A 19,206-nucleotide genomic window follows, 5' to 3' on the forward strand; every position below is an offset into this window, starting at 1 on the left:
AAAAGCACGAATTACAGCTAAAAGCACCTGAGAAAGAACTGACTTAGACAACTGGACTCCTTTATGAAAAAAAGACTCATGGCACCTGGGCCAAAGAGCACGGCACTGACTGGGTATATCATAGCTCCTATGTCATGGTTCTATGATGTTTTGTTATCGGTATTCCACATCATAACATCATGCAGTGCACTGAGAGTTAAAGAGTACTGCCTCCTATTTATTTCCATGGAAAATACAACAGACACAAAGAGCCCAGGATGTGACAGAACTACCAAACAGTATTTGCAGTGCAGCCACCATTGGCTGTGCAGCTTTGCCAGCCACAAACGAGAGCGCTGCACTTATGAGAAATCAGCACCTGCTGAGGTGACCCGCTGCTGCTGTCACCACTGAAACGCACCATCCACCGCTTCACTGCGCTACCATGCACTGCTTGTTATTTATAAACACTCAGGAAGCGACCAATGTTAACTGATGCCATTTCTTCTGCACGGAGATATTCAATTCCACATCTTTGCTTCATACGCACTCACACATCTGATGCCATTCTGCCCCTAAGCTGCCATCTGCCGCACAGCAACAACATGCAATGGAGTATTAGTGGGAAGGTTCAGCCTCTACTGCCACACCACCAACATCTGCCTCAGACATCATGGGCCAGCATAATAAAATGGAAGGCATCAGTTTAGGAGATGCCTTCATTTGTCCATTCCTATATAATACTGTATGTCATCACTACTATGGTTGCTGTATCAGTATTACTTCAATAAGCTACACAGATTAACGAAGAATGAATTTCAATAGAACTGAGCAAAGGTGGTGGTGATTAACCAGGGGATGCTGGCCAGCATGGGACCTGAGAGTGTGATGTAAGTGGTATGGAATTAGAGTGCATATCATCCTGGTTTTGTTTATTAGGAAATGACTACCAATTCCCATCCTCTAGAACATGCTCACATGTGTATGTATTTACTAGCTTAAATATTTACAGAGTAGGTTACAGTTATAGTAACTTTCACCTTAATCATTTTGGTGAAGTCAGTTTGCTTTTAAATTTTCTTCCACTTTGGGGACCAAATAAGTGGTCTACAGCAAAGAACAGCTCCACACAAAACATGTTATGACCAGAATTCTGTAGACTATGAAGTTCAGGAGATACAAGATTAACAGTTGTTAGAGAAATCAGCTCTCAGTTTGTAAACCAGGGGAAAGGTTTTTCTTGCCATCTTTAACAGGAATAGGAAATGTATCTCAATGATAACTAAGAGATTTACAGATATCAGGAAGTAGAGCAGCACAGTAAGTATAAAGCAGACAGTATGCTGATAGTAACAAAAAAAAGATCACCATTTCAATTTGACTTTCCCCTTAACCGTGTGCTATTTGATTCAGAAATATACTTTATTATACTTCAGTAGCAGAACAGGTGCAGATCGAGGGTAGGAAAATGTATAACAAACCACCTCAAATGCACTACCTTGATACTGAATTAAGAATTAAAAACATGAAACTAAGAAGCATAAGCAGCTCAAATAAATAATCAAATGGGAGCCATGAATTACACCAGGCGCCCTGCTGTTGGAAAAGGAAAAAAGGCATAAAGGGCATTAGAAAATGAGCTTATATTTATTCCTAGGCTTCTAAGTGTATGAAGAAAACATCAAAGAACAGAATTGAGAATAACAAAGGAAAAGTTGTATGAAAGAAGAGAGATAAGACACAAGAAGCCAGGAAGAAAAAGAGGAAATAACTAGAACCAGAGTAACAAATAACAACCACAAGCGACAACAAAATCACACCAAACAGAAAACAAATAACCTCACTTAGAATCATTGAGTTTTCCAATATATAAATTATTTATTTGCATTGAGATATAAAAATTATAAATACAATTGATGTAAAACAGTATCTAATAAAAGAGCACTGATGCAGTTAATCTGTCCACATAACTTGATCAAGGCTCCGAGACTTTGGCCCAGTGAAGATGATCTGACATCAACAAATGACTTGAAGATCCACTGCTAACTGGCATTACTGTCAAGCAATGCCACCACGAATTTTTTAGAACAGAGCAAAATCATCTTGAATTGGAAATCAGCATTCAACCTTCAAGACCTTCAAGTCACACCAAACTAATGCAGTGCAATTTCTTTCACACTGTCCTAACCAGAAAAAAAAAAAATAATCAGATTACTAAACAGACTTTTTAGTATTTCTGGATGAGTAAAAGGAAGGCAGAACCAGGAGCTAAAGAATTCAGCAGAACATAACTTGAGAACACTGCCTGATCTTGTCCCTGGCCTGATAAGCAGGAAGTACATGAAGGCACAAAGGATATTCATGCTATCAGTTCTCTTTGCTGACTGATATGCTGATGAGATCTCTTTGAGTACAATGGCCCTCCTACAGAATGGGTATATGAGATTGGGCCTCCAACATTTTGCAGAGTTGGTCCTCCAGCCCGAGTTTATAATTTACGATTAAATACAAAGTTTACAAATGATGACTGTTTTTTTTTTTTCTTCTTTTTTTCTTTTTTTTTTTTTTCCAGGGAAATTAAACCCTATGAGGTCATTTCCTGCTTCCATTTTGAAAGAACAGGTTATACCTACCACTGCAAAGACACTGGAGACCAAAAGCAGTGTCTGCTTCTTAGTAGTCTGAAACAGAGCCCACCCGCTGATAGTAGCAACATGCAAAACTGAAGAATGCTGTTTCTTGTCTTAATAGAAGATGCAGTTTTCCAGGCTCATTGTGGATATGCATAGTAGCCATGGAAGTGGCAAGTTATTAGCTGTTGTGCTTTAGTACACAGCAGATGTGAGCACTATGAGGCTTGTGTATCAGCATGTAGCAACTCACTGATAAATCAAAGCCGTATGAATCAAGAAATGTCCCACGGTGTAACCTACAGATTCCAAATTGTGCAATCCAGCATTTAAATGGGAACACGGGAAAGAAACACTGTAGAGCCTCGTGATAGTTTTCTTTTTCTTTTAACTTGCTGATGCCTTTGAAAACAACAGTAATCTCCTCTTGAGGTATCTTACATGCAGATTAAAATCATTTTAATGAAACCTACTACAAAGCGTCATAACTTGAGATAATCTCACATTAAACAAACAAACAAAACAAAAAAAAGAAACCAATTACATCTTGCTCATTCCTAAAAACATAGAAAATTTTTACAAATAAAGTACAAATTAAAAAGTATTTCTGATCTAGATCCCAACACTGCTTTTCAGGAGCAGTACAATACTACTTTCGGCCAGAGTTGTGTTCAATTCAATCTATTCAATCTTATATTTCACGTAGTTAAAAATAACACCAATGGATATAATTTTGCCAAATTAAAAGGGAGTGATGCTTCATTTGTTAAGAAGTATATTAAGGGACATGAAGCAATTAGGATAATGAAAGGAAAATAAGACTATCAGCTTTAACAGAGATTCATTCCACAAAGTAAGAGACGTTTCACTAGAGCCAGTATCTCAGTCCAGCCCTGTGTTCGCTGACTACTAACTAGAGTTGCGCATAGGCTTAATCTGAACCCTTTTCTCTTTCACTGCTGTTAACAGGCTGCAGAATACTGCACAGGGCAAGACAGAACATACACTGCCCTCCTTTTTTCTTGCTTAATCTGACCAGAAACTCAAAGTCATATCAGTAGCATCATCTCCAGGGGCACTGCTGAAGATTCAGGGTACATGAACACTAAACCATTATTTGTCTAATCCTAGCTGCAAAGGGTTTCAGTAGTGAAACAAATTTCTAAGCCTGCTCAAGCAGCAGCTGATGCAAAGGTTCTAAAAGCAAAAATAATTCTGACAACAAAAACATCGCTCATGTTCCTTGTTCTTCCACAAAGCATACAGAGGCAGACTCCTAAGACAGTCCACCGTTAAATACCGAAATGCCCTCAGGACTGCTATTTACTTTCCAATAAGCCTACAAAAAATTGTCTTCCAGTATCTTTCCGCCCCCAATATGCTTTTCATTACTTCACCTTGAATTCTAACAAGATACAGAGATGGGAGTGAGTTCCATGTGTCAAGTTGGCTGTTTCTCATTCACAGGCCAATTTACTATCAAAGCTGGACAGTCCAATAGCAAAGGCCTGAAGAGCACAGAGAGGATAGTTATAGTCCAGAGTGAAAACATCTTCTGCTACACGACCGAACTGCATCACAATGTAGTCAGCTGGGGAGAAAGAAAAAAAAAAAAAAAAATCAGAGACCAACAATTTCAGGGGTAAGCAAAAAAAAGAAACAGAAGTTTAAAAGTGTCGGTCACTCCCAAATATACACGGTTAGTGTATCCACCATCTCTCATCAAACTGACTTTAAAATCTGTTGTCTCTAGTGACTGTGGTATTCCTAGAGATTACCTTCCTTCTAAGAACTAAGGCTCAAGCCACTATTTCATTGCATTGAAGGTATCATGTTAACTCCTTCTTTCCCCTGCAAGATGCTTGCAGTTCCTCTATCTCCTTTTCATGCATCTATTGAGAGCAGCCTCTCTGCACTCACCCCAGAAAAGTCAGGCCCTCTAAAGTTTTCTTGCCAGAAGTCCCAGTAATACTGAGCTAACTCCCTTCACCCAGTCCCCTTCTCTGGGAATAGTGCTCTATTCCTCCCAAATCTCATGATACATGCTGTTTTCCCTGTTTAAACAACACACTCTTCCACTCTCCACCAAACTCTTACGGTCATTGTCGTGGACAATCTGGAAGTTCTTCACTGAGGCCTGAGTGACTCTCCCATGGAAATTCAAAACATAGGACTGAGTATCATCATTCCAGACTGGAGCCTTGTTGTGCAACTCAATGAGGTTCTCTAAATCTTTGGTTTGCCATTTTGACAGAAGACTCTCATTTTCCTATTCCGAAGAAAGAAACATTTTATCAGATTCAGAATGACTCTGCTATTGAGCACTGCCTCTCTCATATGTGCATTCTGTGACTTCAGCGTTGTTCCCTATTAAGTGAAATGACAGCACTTAAACTCAGTCCTACTGAAAGTATCCTAAAAGTAACAAGAAAATTCTTTCCAAGCACTCCTTTCTACCCCATGAAATATCACCATATATTCTGGTTAAAAAACTACACTGGAGGGTTTTAATATTGTACACAGATAAAAAAATAGATTATTCTAAAAAATGCTTTATTTTCCTTAAAGTAAAACTTGATTTGATTAAGGTGCAAAAAGAACCTGGACAAGTTCTAGAAGTGGGCCCAGATGAACTTCATAAAATTCAATACGTCCAAGTGCAAAATGTTGCACCTGCAATTCCTACAGTCAATACAAGCTGGGGGACAAAACTGTGGAGCAAAAAAGACTTGGGTATACTAGTGGATGGCATGCTAGACATGAGCCAGCAATGTACCTTCACAGCTAAGAAAACCAAATGCATCTTGTGCTGCACCCAAAGGAGGATGGTCAGCAGAGCAAAGGAAGTGATCCTGCCGCTTTTCTCTGAGCTGGTGGGACCTCATCAGGAGTACTACATCCAGATGTGGAGTCTTTAGTACAGGAGAGACATAGGCCTGTTGGAGTGTGTTCAGAGGAATAACACCTCCCCTGTGAAGACAGGCTGAAAGCACTTGGGCTATTCAGTCTAGAGAAGGCTCTGGGGAGACCTGATAGCACCCTTTCAGTATCTAGAAGGAAGCCATAAGAAAGAATGGGACTGTTTAGCAGGGTCTGTTATGACAGAATAAGGGGAAAATGTCTCAAACTAAAAGAGATTTAGACTGGATATAAGGAAAACATCTTCCACAGTGAGGGTAGTGAAGCACTGGAACAGGTAGCCCAAAGGAAATAGACATCCCAGCCATGGAGACATTCAAGGTCAGGCTGGGCCAGGCTCTGAGCGACCTGTTTGAGCTGTAGATGTCCCTGTTCATTACTGGAGAGATGGACTCTGGATGATCTTTAAGTGTCCCTTGGAACTCAAACGATTCTATGATTATACGATTCTAACAGCTTTATGTTTCAGCCTTGGCCACAGTCACTATGTTTGCCTGCTAACAAAGCAGTAGGCATAAAAGAGAGAGAAAAATACAATAAGTGCCTTTCATGAAAAGGGGTTGTACATGCAACAGCAACAAGTCAGAGTAGCCATTTGCAATAGCTATACCATAAATCATAGTTAGGTTGCCTGAAAGATGAGTATGAATACAAACAGGATTCAGAAACTTAGAAGTGAGGTAAAAGGCAAGAATACATTAATCACCACTTTTGAGCAACACTGTTACTGCCCCGTAGACTCAGTAACAGCCATGGCCAACACCAACCATTCTCTAGTAAGCATGATTGTCAATAACACCCACACCTTCACCAGAAAGTTTTCACACCTCTTCCTCCAGTCTGAATTATGACCAAACTCCATAACTCACATTTCGTGGCTGGACTGGAATTCTCTTATGATTCATATTCATTCCTGGAATGATTACAGACATTTTTCTGGGACCCTTGAATCCTAACACATTGGTTTCCTGAAATACAAGGAAAGACGCTATCTTCAGGAATGGATATACTCCATCATGCAGAAGGAAAGACAGCAAAGCTGAGCTTGAATCCACATTTATGTTATTTTCAGAGATTTGCTGGCTATAACTGCGCTAGCTGGATCTGCTGACATTTCTGTGAACAGGTTAATACTGGAATTATCAAGACATATTTTACCCCTAAAGTGCCACTTATGGGAAAATAGCCCCAAAAAATTAAAATCACGCTTCAGGCTAATAACCTTTAAATTTGTTCTACTGTGCCCATGATAAAAGACAAAAACTTCAACTTGACTGACTTGGATTTTGTGAAGTATCTCAGATTTTCCTTAAACCTCAGGACTGGAGTATCAATTTTTGGTCAAGTAACAAGCTCATTAGAACATTAATTTGGGTCTCCCTCCCTCTTACATTCATTAAAATAAATAAAAAATAAAACTCATAAGAAACTGCATTTGTGCCCTTTACCTTATCTAGTGGAAATCAGTTCTGAAGTTTAGTGGGGGAAGCTGCAGGCAGCATCACTTTGTGAGCCCTGCCTCCTTAGTAATCAGCCTGCAAACTAGAAGGGGGCAAAAGGGAAGAGGCTCTACTTACATAATAAATAGCTGCAAGTTCTTGTCGAGTATGAGCCTTATCCACTTGACCTTGTGCTTTGACTGGGCTAACTCCATGGTCATAGACTGTAAATTTAGTTCCCATGAGGTTTGACCTAATTTCAGTTATAGAAAGACATAGAAAAAGAGACAGGTATCAGTAGAAATTATTATCATCTTCCAAAAGCATGTGCACGTGACAGAAAAGTCAGGCATCTCCAGTCACCTGAGTCTTTCTCTAGTGATCTCAGTAAGGAGTTTCAGTAAAGTGCCCCTTGTAAAATTGGGTACGTTACCTGTCCTGAAAAGCACTGAGCCAGAACTCCTCCAAATCATCACTATGAATGGTAACCGAGTAAAGACTGACAACCTAGTTGAATTCAGTAAGCTCGAAGTGACAAATTAGTTCTCTCTGAATAGAGAGCAAATTACTATCCATAACTCCAACTAAACAAATATGTAAATTCCATCTGTCCCACTGCAGAAGATGTACATTCTTCTGTAGTTTTTATCTAGTGCTCTCACCTGAGTTTTCCAATGAAACTTTCCCCTTCCCGGGATAAATCAGTTGGGTCAACTGATATGACATAATTGGACGTTTTACTCTTTTTTCGTTTTCTACCTGCAAGAAGAAACATCTGGAAATACAAAACTTTTATCAAGACTGGAGTTTTGAAAGAATGCAGAGGCACTGCTATCCAGGCTGTTACCTCCCAATTTCCCACATCCATTCCCATTTTTGTTCTGAACTGTTATTAGTCTTGCTAGTTTTGACCTCTCCCACAAGTACACAACCTGAAATCCTGCTCTTCCATCTACAGTACTCAGCAGTCTAGATTAAAGGCATTTTTTTTTTCCCAGTTTTCCCCACTTTTCATCTGGAACAGCTCAGTCTCCCTGCTTTTCTTTAACCCTGACATTTTAAAACTTTTAAGTTTCATCTTTCTTTGTATTCTGGCTTCAAAACTTACAAACTCCTTCCTTAGTGCCTTGGCCAGATATAAGTTGCCCTCATCTGCATGCTGTCACTCCTCAGCTTCTGGTTCCTTGCTGATTTATGCAGTGTTCTTCATTACACTAAAATATTACGTCTAAGAATACAACAGCCAAGACACTGTACGCTGCTTCCAATACCTTTCTGTTGTTATCCTTTTCCAGATGCATGTAATAAGTAGGGAAGAGGCCCCGGTCCATTCCCTTCTTATCTCTAGTGATTCGACACTTGATTGTAATACCACGTGGCGCAGGGAGCAATGCAAATTCCTCCAAGTTCTCTACTTCTCCCAGATGTGCAACCGCCTGAGGGGATGGACTACAGGAAGCACCTATTTCCTATAGGAAGAACCATCATATTAGAAAACCAACATCAGACCAGCAGGGTCGTGGGTATTCCCCATGAAAAGGAAGATCTGTTGGAACAGATGCCCCAAGAACATATCTGAGAAATGGAAGTTGAATGAAAAAACATCTGTGTTTCTCTGAAGAAAGTGGATAGAAACTTTTTTACTCTAGCTCTCCCAGGGAAGGAGAGAAAATAAAGCCAGTGCTAAGAGTGCAGCTGTGACATGGAGCTGGGACAGGCCACATCATGCTGCTGGGCAGTGCAGTAAGGAAGGTTCACTTGACCCAGAGTCCTGGGCCCTCAGATAGGAGGGAGGGAGCCCAGTGCCCACTGCTCTGAGTTGGGGGCTTCTCAGTCCTTTCCTTAAGAGAAGAGGAAAACATGGGTCAGCACCTCCCAAACTTCCATCTGTAGGATCTGAGGGAGTGGTACAGAACTGCATCACAGAAGGATCAAGTTAGGTGTTCAGAAAACATTCTTCTCTGAGAGGGTGCTTGGTCATGGAACAGGCTTCCCAGGTAGTGGTCAAGGTGCCAAGCTGCTACAGTTCAGTTCTATCCAATGATACCTTGGACAATCAGACACAGGGTATGAACTTTGGGTAGTTCTGTGGGGAGCCACAGAATGGAATCTGTGATCCCTACGGGTCCCTTACAGCACAAAACGTTCTGTGATTCTGTAAAACCTTGTAGACTGCAGAACCTGGAGTATTCCTTCATCTTGGACACTTGAAATTCCCTCATGGGGAGCTTCCAAGTCATCTCCAGCAGCCATCAACCACACCTCAGCTTTTTATTAGTAAATAAAAGCAAACAGATTTCTTGTACTACTCACTGGCTAGTGTGTATACTGCGCTACACAGCCTACACAGAATACACAAATACATGCAATTGGGTCACATGAATATTATCATGGACTTCCAGGATCAAGGATCCCTGAGGCCTTTTATCCATTCTATTTACTCCTTGTATTCTTACGCTTGTTGTCCCCTGACTCAACTTGATCCTCTTCCCTTGTATCCCTTTCTCTAAGCACCTCATAGTAAGCTTTGTACAATCCCAGAATCCACTCCAACATTCTGTTCCCCCTTGCATCCCTACAACAAAACCTATAATAGAGGTAGCAAACCCTTTTAGTTTGTATGGCATTTCAGAGTTTCTCTGAATCATCCTGGCAGATTTTGAAGCAGAGACGATGGTCTAATCTTTCTTCTTTGAGCATCACAGGGGCACTGATTCAGAGTACTCCCCTGTTCACTGATTAGGTTACTTGAGTTCAGTTTTTCCACCCATCACTGTTCCTTTGATGATTACCAGGTCTTTCTATTTAATTAGATGCTCTTCTGTTAGATAATCTGACACTATTGTCCCTCCTCCGACTTCAAAGATTAACAACTGGAAATACAGTATTTTAACACAGTGCTAAAGGGGAAAGCAGTAAAAATCAATAATATGCCCAGTTCTCATCAGAAACTCATTACAAAACACCTACTGCAAAGGATTTCTCAGTGGTTGCAGAACTAGGCCTCTCAGATTCAGGATGTGGTGACTGAGATGCTGGTCTCTTACTTGTTTCTTCCTCCTCTTCTTCCATGTCCTCCTCATCAAAATTCAAACTGCCTGAAATTCCTGTCAGAACACAGAATTAATTTAATTTAATCTAAAAGAAAGTGTCATGAGTTTATGGCATTGCTAATTTACATATAACCTTTGTGTAGCTATTACTAATACTTATTTCAAATTGCTGATTTTCTTCTCGTGCTATATCACTTTCTAAGCTTTGTAATTCTGATTATATTTATACATATAATACTGATAGCAGTAGAAACATCTTACAGCTGTCAGTTTTTGGCTGATAAAACTTTTATTAATACGTAGTTCAGCAAGCAATGTATTGTATCATGAATGTGCTATCATTGAATTAAATTTTGCTTATTTTTATATGCAAAAAACTAACAACCTCTCCGTAGTTAAATATCAAAAAAGGCAACCCAACTCTATAATCGTAGGTAAGACCTACCTTGTAGGTTGGACTCTGTACAGTTCACATTCTTCATAGAATCACAGAATTGTAGAGTTTGGAAGGGACCTCCAGAGATCACCGAGTCCAACCCCCTTCCAAAGCAGGTTCCCTACACCAGGTCGCACAGGTAGGTGACCAGGCGGGTCTTGAGTATCTCCAGAGAAGGAGACTCCACAACCCCCTGGGCAGCCTGTTCCAGTGCTCTGTCACCCTCACTGTAAAGAAGTTCTTGCGCACATTCGTGCAGAACTTCCTATGCTCTGCTTTCTGGCTGTTTCCCCTTGTCCTGTCTCCACACACTGCTGAAAAGTCTGGCCTTGACACTTTGCTCCCCCACACCTCAGATATTTATAGATCTGGATCAGGTCCCCTCTCAGTCTTCTTTCCTCAAGGCTAAACAGACCCAGTTCACTCAGCCTTTCTTCACAGGGGAAATTCTCCAGGCCCTTCAGCATCTTTGTGGCCCTCCGCTGGACTCTTTCAAAGAGATCCCTGTCTTTTTTGTACTGGTAACTCGCTTTGTTATATCTTAATTTTCTAATTATTTTTAATGCTATAGGAAAAGAAAAAGAAAAAAAAATTATAAACAGAGGAGTCCTGAAAAGCGTGTCTGCCTACTATCAACACTTACCTCTTTTCTGTAAGATTTCTTGCAGATCTGCATTGCCTGATGTTTCTGTTAGAGCATGTTCATTGTTTTTCTCATCTGCATTTCCTGCTGTTATGGAAGATCCAACAGAGAAAGTTTGGAGTTTGGTTCCTAAATCTTGCACTTCTGATTTCAAGGAAGAATCTGGTCCATCAATGCCTGCAAGCCAAAATGAAACATAACATAAACATTTCATTTTTACAGATATATTCCATAATGGTTGCTCTTTTCATCCATTATTGCTTAAGCACCCTGTATGGGAACTGTTGAATCATGGTCTAAACTTCTGATTGATCACCTGAGGTGAGCACTGAGTCAGACACAGGAGCACAGGTGAAGGCAATTCACTTGTGCAATTGGAAGGGGTGGAGCCTGGATCCAACCTTCAAACTTTTCCTTTACAAGGAATGACATTAAACGAGTGTTCTACAGTAAACATCACAAATCAATTTGTTAAGAATATTCAAAGGTATAGGACAAACACATAGTAAATTTGATGCCTTCCACAGTTTCAGAAGAAATGGCATTTCCAGGTTTAAACATGTAGCACAGCATATGCTGCACTTTGCAATTGATAAAGATCTATGTCAAGGTCTGGAACAAAATGTGGGATGCTCTGAGAGTGGAACAACCTATTTTAGTATGTTGATAAATGGCAAAAAAGGTAAGTGCTGGTGTTATGGCAGTAGAGAATGAACCTTCCCACTAACATTCCATTGTCGTGGCACATGATGCCGTGTGACAGCCTGACAAAATGGCATCTATCAAGGAACTGCATGCGAAAAGCAAAGGTGTGGAATTGAATTTCTCCATGTGGAAAAAATAATACCACTTGACATTCAGTCTCCATAAACAGTCAGGAAATGTTGATGAACAGTGGACGTTAGCACAGCGAGGCAACGCGTGGTGAATTTCAGCAGTGGTGACACAGCAACAGTAGATTACCTCCCTGGTGCAAATGTTTATTTTATTCTTTATTTTTATAAGCATAGAATTCAGGCTTTTGCTCATTGTAGGTAAAAATGCAGAGCTAATGGGAACGAGTATGCTGAAAAATAATGTTTTGTAGCTTAGAATTTGCTCTATCAAATAGCACTAATGGTGCTAATGGTGCTTCTTCTATCTGTTGTAACTTCCATGGAAATAAATAGGAGGCATTACTTTCAGGCAACATACATATCAGAAATGTGTTTATGTAGTACACAGTATAGTTTCTGCTTTGATTTTTGTTGTTGTTTTTTCACTGTTTTTCATCTTGAAACTGCACTACTTTTTCTAGTTGGACTTCTGACATGATTTATATGTATTAAAGAACCTTTAGAACTGTGGAAGCTAGTGAAGTAGTTAGATTCCTCTTTTCTTTTCTGCAGTTTTGATAATACTGAAGTTTCCTAACTATATTTTTTATTCTTCTCAAATTTTCTTTTATCAGATTTCCCCCATTTAATTTTAAATACATAAATGTTATCATCCACATCAACACTTCCATCACCATCCTAAGCTAGTGAAAGAACCCTAACAGTGGCAATACACCATTCCACACTAGTATGCACCTCAAAGCCTATTTGCTATCACTTTCTTGATAGGCTGATAGGATTTTAGCTCTCACAAACTACTTCCTGATGTTTCTGCTACAATGCTGTTACTCTTTTTTCCCACCCTATGACATACAAGTCTTTAAAGCTCTCACTAATGCATTTCTTTTAATTCTCAATAAAATGTCTGCCGTTTTACTGTAATGCCCTCATACCACTGAAGGGAGGCTTTGGCTCCCTGGTATTGTGTCATGTTTGTGCATTTTCTGGACCCCTATAATTTGCTTGTCATGCTTCTGTTGCCTTCCAGAAGGCCACAGGAAAAACAATATTTCTGTCATATTATACTGTAGTTCTATAGCTGTACATAAGGTTTGTGATCAGTCTTGTTTATGGCTTGACAACTGTCACAGCAACACAGGTGACCATCTAAGACATAAAATGCATGCAGTGGCATGCTGGGAGAACACTGTTAAAATCAGGTACTTACCATGTAACACAACATCACTGTGGAACGTGGCAGGAGTTTCTACTAAAGGAGTCTGTTCCTCACACCCTTTGGGCTTCAACCTGTGCAGCTTTGCCTCGGGATTTGGCTGTACCATCAAGGGATCAAGACGTTTCTTCTTCTGCTTTTTCTCTAGAAGGGCTCTCTGTGAAATAAAAGGAAAAGCATGAATTAAGAAAAGGTAACCACAACACTTGCCAGAGAGCCTGCACCTCAGCCACTGATGATGATTTCCCATCAACCTAAATAAAGTGCTCCTGTTATCTCTCACAGAAATCCTAGACACAGATATTACAGTGTCTGGAGTGAGACACTGCTTTTGGTTCTCCTCTGATGGAAGGATCTATCCTGATATCATCAACAAATAATTTTAATTCCTTTTCTCCAGACAAAACTGCAGTAAACCTTAACATAAACAGCCAAATTCAGTAGTCACTTAGAATCAAGTGTGAAACTGATCTATCTTACAAAATACATGTATTTAATTCAGAAATGAAAGAAATTCAAGTGTTAGTGTTAAAAACAAAACATTTACCCATCATACATACACGTGATGTTCATTACTCCTATTATATGTAAGTAGAGAGATCTAAACTTATAGCAAATACAGGCACTGCATCATTTTAAAGACAGCCATGCTTAAATCTTAAAATATAGATGATGCATGATGTAAGATGTGCAGACCACCTGTCACAGATGCAGATTATTCAGCTATTATTACTTACTGCAGAATTATTTACAAGGATTGTCCTGAACAGCAAAAAAATACAAAGAACTGTATAGAGATTATTAGATCAGTCTAGAGGAAGGTAAGGTAAATTAAAATTCTTAGAAAATACTCGGTAATATTTTTTCTCTAGTAGTCAGATCATCCAGAAGAAGTCTTTAATATATATGCATTAGGATAAATTAATGCCAAGTTAAAAAGTTCTGCTATATTGTCTAAATCTTTAATAGTTGACATAAAAGGAGAATGGAAAACACAAATATATTTAAAAAAAAAAAAAAAAAAAAAGATTTGAGAAAAAAATGTTGCCGAGGCTTCTGTACCCAGCAAACGGACAGGTGAAGAATAAACACATCCTAAAAACAGTAAGGAAGTACATAGCTACAGTTAGAACTGGAAACTGAAACTGGGATCAGTATAGAACATAATAATTTTTGAAGTTACTTTACTGTTTATTCTACAAGATTAGATTTTTTAAAGCATATTAAAACATACTTCACTGCTAGTGAATATGACAAACTTTTTCACAAGAACTTAAAGGTAACCAAAGTGATGAAACTTGACAGTCATTAGGTTTCTCTCCAAAGCTTTGTTTATTAAGAAGAAAATTTACAAGCTCATGGGTGTGATGGTTGGTCGCAACTCTTTCTCTTTACACAAGGTGGCACAGCAGCCTTACCTTCAGCACAGCATGTCCTTAGACTTGTTCCACTAAGGGCAAGTTTAAAAAAACACGCTTCCATCTACTAACCACATTTTTCTCCAGCCCCGTGTCACAGTAAAATTTCACATAGAATTACAAAAAAAAATAATAAAAAAAAATCACATGACACAAGAACGTTTAACTCATTAAAAACTCATTAAATAACAGGTTTTGTAATTTTTGCTGTTGGTATTCCACATCATTCTTCCTATCACTGTAATGAACAAGAAGATGGTGCACAACAAGGCTTCAATCACTCTTCTTGAAGGTGCAATGCACTATTTATTACTTGATGTAGTCTACCTTAGTAGACCACAAGGCATGGATTTCTGAGGCTCCTTTTCTTTCAGCTCCTCTTTAGTTCACAGTAAGATGGCGGGGACAAATGCAAGTGATTATGGCATTAATAAAACTTCAGTGTCAAGACTAATATTGTATTAAATGCATTCAGAAACAAGCCTTCAGTTTTTACCTTCTCCATCCACAGAGAGATAGCAGCAGTACAGGTTGAGCTACAGGTACCTCAAAAGATACTGTTCTACTGCCGAGGAACTAAGCACTGCCTGAGAAGCCATCCACACTCTTCTCAAGGAAGTACAATAGGCAAAAGCTTTGGGGCAGACAGATGTGACCCACAGATTATAAACAATACTTAACTAAAATTATATGGTTTGAAATCCATCATAACGATGGATGAGAGACACAAGCCCTTGATACATCAAAGGCTTACTCTAGATTCTCCATGTGCTCAAAGATGCTGAACACAATCCTGTTGTATTTCACAAAGACATTCTGCAATTTTTACCTCAGTTCCTCTAAATGTTTAGGAGAAATTTCTTAAGCGTGGTATCTGCTACAAACAGTAATGAAGCCATTATGTCTGGCTGTGATCTGCTATTGACCTTTATTGTTTCACAAAGCATGGTGCTACTTGTGTAAAAGATAGTTATTTAACTCTGAAGTGCGTTAAATAAGTGTCCATATAAGCACGGAGGTCAAGACAATAATGAATCTGTCTAGACTCAGCGCAATATAAGCTCAGACTAGAAATAACAAACAAGTTTTGGTAAAGAGGGTTATTAACTGATGCATCAGTTCCCTGAAAAGTGTTATGTCTTAACTTAAAAGATCCTCAGATGAGAGACAGAATTTCTAAAAACTATACTTTAATTTCAACACAGCTTCATGTTCTACCTTCATGAATTTAATCTATAACGTAATTCAGTGAACTCCATTCCACGTGAAATGGACAGCTAGATAATTATAATTATCCCATAATTTCTAACTTTTAAATAAGCACTTGAAATTTTAGAGGATGTACACTTTATTGATTTCACAATAAATACAATAAATACAATAAATACAAGCTATCTAACAAGAGTCAGGCAGAACTTAAACGAAAAACATTAGCAATCGGTTCTGCTTGTATTCTTCAGACCATTTTTAATCACTTCCACACTTCTCAAGCCTCTGTGACACTGTGAATCCACCTGCAGCCTTGAATATCACAACAGAAACTGAACAGTGTGGCCTATATTCGTGATTGCTGTATACCTTATGTAGTTCTGAGCAACAAATTATGAAGTAAATGAAAAGAGGACAGGTAATCAAGAGGAAAAATGGGAATGGAGAAGAAGGGAAAGAAAGGGAAAACAAGCACTTTAACTTTCCTTTCTAAAATAAGATGGCTAATGTTTGTTTTCCTTCATTTATTTTTGCCAGTTAATGCACAACCACTGACCTGATTCTCTAGTTTCAGCTGTCGTAGTTTCATGCCTTCATCCTCAAAGATGCTGGAAAAGGCAAGAGACAAAAAATTATTACCAGAAATTAGTTTGCATTATATAAAAACACGACATCCACAGACTGCAACATAGTTGTCAAGGCTCCAACTGTAAAACACTATTTCTAGCCCATGGGAAGACCAAGTAATAAGGCATTATGAAAGAAACATACTTCATTTTCTGTCACAAACAGGACCGGTGATTCAGTCACTGAACTAAAATTCTCTGAAAACATTTTGTAAGCAAAAAGCTTTCATTACTCAAAGGCTTTTGCTACAAATTATGATGTATTATTATTATTAGCCAATGCTGTGGCCACTATTGGGCCCCCAGGAAAATATGCAAGTCCAGCAAAGGGTCACAGAGATTACTGAGCGACTGGAGCATCTCTCATATGAGTTCAGAGAGCTGAGAGTGGTAAGATCTTCATGGAACCATCTCTGCTGCAGGCTGAACAAGGTATATAAACACCCCATGACAAGGCATAAAGATGGAACCACTAGTGCCTACTGTCAGAAAGAGAGACAGCGGGCACAGTTTAAAACATAAAAAAAACACAAGAAAATGCTTTTTTATTGTGGGTCAGTCAACATTGGAACAAACTGCATATCAAGGCTGTGGAATAACCTTTTGTAGAGATACTCAACAACTGAGCAGACATCCCCCTATGCAACCTGTTCCAGCTGACCCTATGGAGCAGCAGGGTTGGACGAGATGATGTCCAGAGGCTCCTTCAAACCTTTGCTGTCTCTGTGATTGTGCCTGTTTGGGTTCTGGAGACCACAAGATAAACAGAAATTAAACCAGTTAAATGGCACAAAATCACTAACTCAGGTAGACAGCAAAACTTCTATGAAGTTTATCGCTCTTCATGCCGAACTGCACTTGTTTTTATAGTATGTCTAACTAAAAATGAAGGAAATAAATGAAAAAATATATATGAATTAACATTCTAGAGCTCAGTGTGGAGTTTCAGTTTCAGTCTATATCCAGCTTTTTTTGTTTTGTTTTTTAGAAGTTTGAATGGGAAGCTATTGATAAGAATGAAACAGCAAAATGTGATTTCCATCCTGAACTAGGATATGCAGTTAGTAAATCCAGATTCTTGTTCTATTTTTGCCTGGAATTTCACATAAGAATATTTAATGGGAATGGGGAGTATGAACGATGAGACACAAGCTTTTGGATGACATCCCATCGATTTTATGTTTTAAACAACAGAAGTATGGATAAAAGTTCTTGCAGTGGACTAAGAAAACACTTCTAGGCATGTCAGCAAATGCATTCACAGGAGCATTCATACCATGACCCAATTACAACACAATCAACAATATAACTGTGTAGACTGTCCAACTGTGTCCCATTGAGAGACTGAAGCAATCCCAGTCCAAGTCTACCAACAGAGAGCTTTCTCATACTATAAAGACATCAAACAATACAATATCCAGGAGTGGAAGGGAACCGTGGGGATAACTGACTATGACCCAATACCACAAACCAATTGAACTCTGCTGCCCATCATACACCACTATCCAACACTTTTAATGTCAGACTGTCCCAAATGAAAAGGAAACACGTAGCATTTATCAAAGTAATGAAATAACACTATAAACATAATGATGCACCTTAGTGCTTAAAGAAAATCTAGATGAATGTCAGACTTCAATATGATCTCAAGCTACTTTAATTACAGCCATCGTAAATGAAAGATAACATTGGCAGAGAAGAAGTTAATACAACACCACAGTATTAGAGCCTACTTAGAAATGGCCTTAACCCAAAATCTCACCTGCCTGTCCATCAAATAAAATTATTTATGTCTCAATATCTATTACATATCGCTGAATAGCAAGAAAATTTCATTTCAGAAAGAAAAAATACATATATACTGACCATCTGATTCTCACATATAGCTTTCTTAAGACTCTACAAATGGTCTTAAGAATCTACTTAATGGTCTTAAAAATCTACTTAGGAATTACGTACATTTATTCAGGTTTGTGCATTTTAGTATTCTTACATTCATCACTGCAACCAAGAAACGTTACACAATTCTTTGTTTCTCTCTTTACTGGCATTCCCATCACGTACCCTCTGATGCTTGGATAGAAAACAGTTCTTTTCCTGCATTTCCAAAATCATTCATCACATTAATCACCAAAATCTCTCTTCACTGTACATCACACTGAATTCTCAGTCATTTGTGGTTTCAGCTATTCAAACCCACGGGCAGAATCTCTTCCCAAAATCTCTCTCCCAAACTTAACGTGCTTTTCCCATTACGTCAGTTAAGTTCCCATCAGTTGCGTTCCCCCCACCCCCCACATGCAGTGGCCTAAGAGCTCGCTACCGTTTTCACATCCCAAATGCTTAATTATGATTAGAAGCACGAGGTAACACACAAAAAAAGCCTCCACAGTCGTTTCGCTCCCGAAGACGCTGCTTCAATCAAAGTCTGGAACCGTGGTAGGGAAACCGAGGCTCAGGGTCAGCCTGAGGAGGGACTCGCCGCAAATCGCTTCGCAACCTCCCTGCCCCGCTGGGCCCCACTCACCTGCCCCCACCGATCGCGCATCGGCTCCTGGCACCCTCCATCTTCAGCCCCGCCTTTACTACGGGACCTGGTTTCGATCTCACCGCTACCCTTGGAGACGGAACTCGTAACTCCGGCCCTGCGCCATTGGCCCAAGCGGGCCGCTGCTCCCCTCAGCTGAGAACTCGAGCCGAACATGCGCATAGAGGCAGCCAGGTCAGCGCCGAGCCCCGCCTCCACAGTTATCATGGCGGGTGGATGTGGAGGCTTATTGCACTTACCGCCCTCCCACAGCCCCT

At 39.5% G+C, this 19,206-nt stretch overlaps 1 protein-coding gene across 1 annotated transcript; it reads right to left on the bottom strand.

Annotated features, from left to right (window-relative positions):
* Positions 1-1,832: 1,832 nt before the first annotated feature.
* On the bottom strand, positions 1,833-19,187 carry TULP3 (TUB like protein 3). The gene is made up of 11 exons (XM_015871736.2): positions 18,929-19,187; positions 16,332-16,383; positions 13,143-13,305; positions 11,100-11,276; positions 9,938-10,074; positions 8,239-8,436; positions 7,630-7,742; positions 7,106-7,220; positions 6,398-6,496; positions 4,707-4,878; positions 1,833-4,200 (listed from the first exon to the last, which is right to left on the bottom strand). Exons 1-11 carry the CDS (start codon positions 18,967-18,969, stop codon positions 4,067-4,069), a joined length of 1,401 nt encoding a protein of 466 aa, XP_015727222.1. The 5' UTR covers positions 18,970-19,187; the 3' UTR covers positions 1,833-4,066.
* Between the last annotated feature and the right edge of the window lie 19 nt (positions 19,188-19,206).

Source organism: Coturnix japonica, chromosome 1 (assembly GCF_001577835.2).
Source record: "Coturnix japonica isolate 7356 chromosome 1, Coturnix japonica 2.1, whole genome shotgun sequence".
In the NCBI taxonomy this organism is placed as follows: Eukaryota; Metazoa; Chordata; class Aves; order Galliformes; family Phasianidae; genus Coturnix; species Coturnix japonica.

Bases quoted from the DNA above. Each gene is read 5' to 3' on its own strand.
- TULP3 (XM_015871736.2), bottom strand. From the start codon at position 18,969: ATGGAGGGTGCCAGGAGCCGATGCGCGATCGGTGGGGGCAG. The intron at 13,306-16,331 runs GTCAGTGGTTGT...TTTATTTCACAG, and splicing joins AGCTGAAACTAGAGAATCAG to AGAGCCCTTCTAGAGAAAAA. The intron at 4,201-4,706 runs GTAAGAGTTTGG...CTTTCTCCCCAG, and splicing joins GATTGTCCACGACAATGACC to CTGACTACATTGTGATGCAG.